The following is a 7155-nucleotide window of genomic DNA, read 5'->3' on the forward strand; positions in this document are numbered from 1 at the left end:
CAGAAATACATACACACCCACGTACATACATATATCCATAATAAACACACACACACACACACTCACACACACACACACACAGACAGATACAGACACATACACAGACACAGACACAGACACAGACACAGACACAGATACAGACACAGACACTGACACACACACACACACATATATATATATATATATATATATATTCGTGTAAACATAGACATATACTTGTACATGTTTACGTACATGTTTACGTACGTAAACATATATGTATAAATAGATATATACATATACATATACATATAAATATGGATACAAATATATATATGGCGTATGTACAGGCATATGTATATACATATACGTATACATAATCATATACAGCGACATTTATACCATGTGTTTGTATGAATTGCTCTGCTGAATCGGAATCGACGCAAAGTGCGCAAGTGAGTGTCCTGTACTGATCAATTCACACCTGTTTCTCGGTCGCACTGTCGTCTAGCGAACAATTATCTGAATCATCTGAATCTTCAATACCGAACTCTGTACTGAAACCAAGCAGCTCGTCCATGTCTGGATATCTGCTATTTGGTGTTAAAACCCGAGCTGAATACGGGGATATTCCGTATATATATAAATATAATAAATACGTGAAATTTCAGATTTGTTCACGAGTGCCTGGGTATTTATAAATACAAATATTGTTTCGGTTGTGCCACGCATTTCACAACCTCTGGGGCTACGAGTTGTACTCTTCTCCTGTACAAGCTGCTCAAGATTGTGTTCTAAGATACATGTATTCCATCATGACTCACCAGTGACTGGTGTCCCTCTAGTAGCAATACATGGATAGTATGTAGATTGCAGACGAGTGAGGAATTTACCTGAGCGGACTCTTTATGTAGGACTTAATCATATAATTACTGACCATACATACTGCACAGTCTTCTGAAAAGGCTAATAAGGAGACAATTATCCATAACAACTTGTTTATTTCATACATCGCCCATCTCCGCCAGGAGTTATTTACTACCGAAAGTTCATCACCACATTTAGAGCGTTTTAAAGTTTTTTCTCTACCGAGCGGTTATGAGATAATGATCAATGGTAATAGTCAATTGTTGTGCAACCTCCTGGAAACTAATATTCGTCTTTGAATGCCATGTCAGTTCTGAACGTGCCTTCACCTCATTCACCAGGAGGTAGATAACCGGTGTCCACTGCGCTGGGGCAAATTTCATGTGCAGGTGGGTTCCCTGTTCAGTTCTTAATGATTATTCAATACCTACTGGAGGTATTATAACATGCCTTTGGAAAAGAGTTTGGATCTTGTGTGCCACGGCTCCGAAATAGTTATTGAACCTTTTAAGTGCGCACGAGCTACCAACTTCAGAGCCAGAATACTTGAAATCACAAGACTTTGAGTGTGTAACCATAGTGTCAATATGTAATTAAGTTTGTGATGTTTACTAGATTAAGAACTTTCCAAGCTATGGAGGATTTCGCATACCATGTCGATATCCAATACTGAAGTTTGCTTTAGATGTACAGGCTTTTGTCCTTCGATATCCTTGGCCTGTGGTGACATCGGCTGCGCGAATTCCCTTACCGCAGTACAACCCTGATGGTTAAGATATGGCTCAGATGTGGTATGCATGAAGGCATCGAAACTTTCGCTACCATATGGCCATATGACCTCTGTAGGCCTGCCAATATAAGTATTGGATCTCGAATTTCTCGTGTGAGTATCAGAATCGATCGTCTGGGAATCCTCTTCATTGGTCATCGCTATGCCGGGTAACGGACAGGATCCTATCCTTGTTTCTGAGAAGGAATCTCCCATACTACTAAAAAGGGCCTGCAGTTGCCTCTCGGGCGACATACTTTCAAAAAGCTCCTGTTCTTTTACTGGTATATTGAATCCATTGGGCAAAGAACTACTTAGGACACCTCGACTTTGACTTCGCGGATTGGCATCTTTTGTATTGCCTGCTGCGTCCTTAGCGCCATATTCACTTGTGGTCATAGATATGTGTCCGTAAATACTTTTCTGGTTTGATGCCGGAGTCAAGTCTTCCGTATAATGTTGGGGATGCACCCAGCCATCCGACGTTTTCTTCGTGAGAGTCGAACCCCGTCCTGAATTGGCTCCAGCGATGCTTGCACGAGTCCGACTGTCTGAGTGTGTTCTTACGTGATCAATAGTTCGCTGGGGGGCTTTCAAAGAGCGTTTGGGGCGACTCCAAGACATGGGGAACCGTGAAGGCCTTTGAACAGCGGAGGCGTGGTATTGAATGTCAACATTACTTTCAGGCACACTTTTGGACAGGTCTGAGCGAGGATGAGTCAAAGTCGTAGTCATTGACGTATTTGGTAAATGTAAGATTTGTTCCGTAGAGGCTATCCCATTCATATAGGCCAACTGTGTCGCCAGATGTGAGCCTTTCACATCAGATGTAGCTCGAACCCATTCTCCTTTATTTGATGATGATGATATTGACCCATGGGCAGGACCGGCCACTACACTACATTGCAATTGATTCTCGATTGCAATGACCGCCATTTCATTATACCGAGTGTATGGATTTGTGCCCTTCTTGAATACATCACCAAGTGTGCGTCTGATGGCCGATAGGTTAAGGCTACCATCCGAGTGCCGCTTTTGAGTCTTTTCTACAGGAAGCAGATTAAAAAAAAATCATGGTAAGAAAATCGCGAGAAGAGCATACATACAAGCGCATGATATGGATGTCAAGTGTATAGAGGTATCACACAAGTTCCCATTGGAATATACTTTTGATTGTTCACATACCATTTGATCGAATTTTTGCTTGTGGCGAAAAGAAGCCGAAACTAGATGATCGCTTTACATGCTTTGACCGTACGTGTTGATTTCTAGAATGTTCAAATGCATAACTGCGACTACAGTATTCGCATTTGAATAGTCGTTCTTCCTCTGCATAGCTTTTTCGAACACGCTTTTTCCCGGCATCCGGCTTCTCCGGCGAGCCTGCAATTTTGACTCTATTCACTACTTGTACCTGTGACTGTGTGCAACCTGGAGAGTTTCCGTACACGATCGCCGCCGTTTGTCGTCGCACACGAAGATGTAAGTGTTGGGTTGGCTGTTTATTCATGTTTTGAAGTATTTTAAATCTCACCTATCTACCAAGATGCCAATATTTCAGTCTGAATAAACTAGCAGTGGATTCAAATTTCAATCTGTATTAGTAATTGTGATCCGTTCGTGGAAATTGCAGTAATGATTTATATTGTTGTAAAATAAGAGCAAGTCAACAATAAAAAAATATAGAAAAGATAATCACCAACAAATGTGTATTTTTATTTATTTTATATAGCCTTCTGAATATTTAGACAAGAAGAAGGACGAAGGGCCGAAGGCTATGTAGAATTTTCAGTCGGCTGTGGAAAAATAAAGGTTACATTCATTAAATAGTTAAAATAAAAGTCTAAAGTCAACTGTAAATATGTCGATTTGGCTATGGACGTAGTAAAATATGAAAGGAGTATTTATATATTGTAAGACACTATGACTGTAATAATTATGTATGTATGTACTTTAGTTTTGTTTTTTTTGTTTTTTACAAAAAAATAAAATTTTCATTGCAAATATTTATTTTGATATCAAGAGGCCAATTTCCAGAGTTCGCCAATGTGGCATCATATCATTACATTTTGTTACGATATTATTTTTTGTTTGCTTTCAAAAAAAAATACAGTCCGATGACTCCGATCTCAGTCTCATACCGTTGCGCTAAAACGCATAGATTCCGATGCGTTACCGTTCAACTATTAACGTTTGGTCCGCTGGCGACATGTTTTCCCCAGAGTCCCAGGACCCAGGCCTATACTGTGTCTGTGTTTATACGTTATGTGGGTATTACTGTATGTGTGCGCCTCTGACTCTCTGTGTCTGTGTCTGTGTCTGTGTCTGTGTCTGTGGGTATGAATGTGAGAGTACATACTTATTTTTTTTTAAATATAAAACGTGTAGAAAATATTACGTTAGCGTTAAACGTAACACAGCCTGGACTCCGACTCCGATCCTTTTTAACGCAAATGACGAATTTTTATAAACGATATAACGGTTTTTGGGGTCAAATGTGGTTGATGAAATTTTGAAAATTGCACTTGCAAGATGAACCTATTTACAACCAAATGTACCATTTAGCTCAATTTAACCGTCACTGTTGGCGGATATGTCTGGCGCCAAACTTTAAGGACACAATGGGATCATGATATGACCTCATGAACGAACCCACTCAACCCAGTCATATATGAGATGGATTATATGGTATATAAAAGTTGAGCGTAAATCGATATTTAAATAATTTATATGCGTTATATCGGATAACGTTTTTAGCAGGCTCTCGGGGCTGGGGGGCAAACCGGCAAAGGAAAACTTGGATTCTTGGAAGACTCGACACAAGATTGAAAAAAAAAAGGAACAGTCCGAACCTTCATTCTTTTGGAGTAGCATCTTGTTGAGGAGAAGAAGACATTCCGCAATCCGCCACAAATCCTCGTTACAGATATCAGAATTCAGATTTATCATGATCAACTCTATAACCTACTTGTCATGCTGCATGGCTGCATGCATCCACTCTCTTGTTGAGGTCATATTCATCTTCAGTATAGAGTACTAATATATTATTGAGAGCCACTATAGAGTATAGAAAGTAGAAACAGGAAACTGTTTCAGGACAGCTGTTAAAACTTATTATGTGCTATAGGGAGGCCAATGAAAGTTAAACGGCGCTGAGAGCCTGCGACCTGCATCCTGAGAGTCAGAAAAGAAATTCTCCACTCTCCCCTCTACTCTACTAGAGTAGACTAGTAGTAGTAGTTAAAGTAGAGGGACAATCAGCATTTGTTTATGACTTTATGTAGTAGTACAGTCAAACCTCTCTATATGACCAGTGTCCGTTTTTTGGTAAAATTGGTCATATATAGAGGTGGTCAAGTCTGGGTCAGGTTCTTACCGTCAGGTTTGGGATCTGACCTATAAACAGACCAGGAGCTATTCCAGGCGCTTTATCAGTAAAAAAAAGCTCCTGTATTATGCTCCTATGTTTCAATATTTCTACTCTGATTGTTTTCATACTCACACCGAATGATTCATGCACAGCGCGCTCGACTTCTTTGACTAAATCCTTACGATAGTTCTCTTTCCATGATTTGTCAAAGCTGTATCCCACTTTCTTGATTACGCGCACGATAATTCCTTTGTCTTTATTTGTTAAATTGACACTCTTCGTTGTTTTGGCTTTCACTTTAGATAATACAGTCTGTGTTGATGACTTTTTCTTCTTACTTGCAGTGGAGCTTATTCATCATTATACTAGATGCTCCATTCACATTAGACGATATACCCTGCGATCTGACTTGTCCTCCGGTGGCTGGCATTTATCTGTAGACAGGCAGTAACCGATTGAATTTGAACCAAACTCCTCATTAAGATGCACGCCACAAAAAGCATGCATACATGTTTTTTTTACGTTTCAGGACACCTTTTATACCTATATAAGCCCTTCTCAAATTCAGTGGGTGCAATATTCAGGTTAGTGAGTATATTTCTTATCCTGTTTCTAGTTTAGGTTGAACATTTCTGATTGGCTAAGATTCATTGCAGGCCCAAATTATAAAATTTGTAGGACAATGTTTCAAGTGTAAATTTAAAAATCATATATATATTATTTTGTCCCAAATAAAAGTTATAACTTTTATACTTCAAACAGTACAGTTAAAGGTTTAACGTATATACAGTGACCCCGTAACTTTATGAGGTTAGCTCTCCTAACTACTCTCTCTCTCTCTCTCTCTCTCTATTACAGAGTAGTAGACTGAGGAGAGAGAGTAGACTCAGTAGAGAGAGCCAGAATGAGAGATTAGAGTGAGTGAGAAAATATGTAAATTGTGTTTTTGAAATAAATATTCCTCCTTCTGTTACTGTACACTCCGTACAGAAGTGTACTTTTTTTTTAAACAAAAAAGTAAAACGAGTTTTCAGTTCGGGTTTTAATAAATAAAATGTAAATAATACAGTACATATAGTCTTATATGCATGTTGTTCACACCTTATGGCTTATAGTGTGACCGTACACATGATGACGATGATGTGTGTGACAGTCTGACAGTCGACAGACCCCAGGTCCAGCCGTCCCCACTCCTCACAAGGGGACAAGACTCCAGTCTAGACTCCAGAGTGTGACTGAGTTATAGCTGGTGCCGTGCCAGACTGTCTCACTGTCACTCTGTCAGTGCCTGAGACTGTGATGAGCTGACTCAGCTGAGTCGATAATAACACTCGACAGTCGACAGTCGACAGTCGACACTCGATAGCCGACACACTCGACAGTGTGTGTTAGCACTGATAAGCGAATGACTAATCAGGCGGCATATATTTAGTAATAAAAAAGACACATAAATTAAACCAAAAAAACAACACAAATTTTGCGGAGTGGTATGTGAGAGTAGCTGCGGGTGTTCTTGAGAGGAAGGCGCCCCGATGGGCCGATTGCAAAGCTCAATCCGAAAATGGTATACAGAATAAAAGTTGAACGGAAACGTATACTGAATTACTGATTCGTTTTCACAGGTCAAAATAGACAACGAAATTCTCAAATTTGCACTCAAATGTAAACCTAAAATCTGACGAAATGGACTATATGGCAAACAGCAAAGGTTTAAGAAATTGATGGCCTGGAAATTGCACCACTTCAAATTTCATAGGGCTATATACAAAATAAAAAGTTTAACGGAAACGTTTACTGATTCATTTTGAGAAAGTTAAAACGGGAACTGAATGAGGTTAGGCCGATTGACTATATACGGTACCGATGCCTACAAAATTATTTTAAGTGAGTCGTGACTCAAGTACTCAACGGTTATTTATTCTTGTTTTCTCTAAAATAATAACTAAATAAAAAAATGCGGGGTGTTGCAAACTACAGAGTATGTACAGACTCCACAGTCCTCAGTCCCACTCCCTACCAGAGAGTGCAGACAGCAGAGTGTGCAGACTGCCAGTCTGCCAGACTCTCTGTAGTCGGCAGAGTCAAGAGAGATGCAGAGTGCGGAGTGCAGAATGCAAACAGCGAGACACAGACTGCAGACAGAATGCAGAGTAAAGAGCTGCACTTTGTT

The 7155-nt window shown here is 39.7% G+C and overlaps 1 protein-coding gene across 1 annotated transcript; it reads right to left on the reverse strand.

Annotated features, from left to right (window-relative positions):
* Positions 1–1064: 1064 nt before the first annotated feature.
* On the reverse strand, positions 1065–3125 carry SARC_04363 (hypothetical protein; the record flags this gene model as incomplete). The annotated part of the gene is made up of 3 exons (XM_014301824.1): positions 1065–1208; positions 1499–2661; positions 2801–3125. The coding sequence occupies 3 exons, from the start codon at positions 3123–3125 to the stop codon at positions 1065–1067; spliced, it is 1632 nt and encodes a 543-aa protein (XP_014157299.1).
* Positions 3126–7155: the final 4030 nt, after the last annotated feature.

The sequence above is a fragment of the Sphaeroforma arctica genome, assembly GCF_001186125.1.
Source record: "Sphaeroforma arctica JP610 unplaced genomic scaffold supercont1.241, whole genome shotgun sequence".
NCBI classification, from domain to species: domain Eukaryota; class Ichthyosporea; order Ichthyophonida; genus Sphaeroforma; species Sphaeroforma arctica.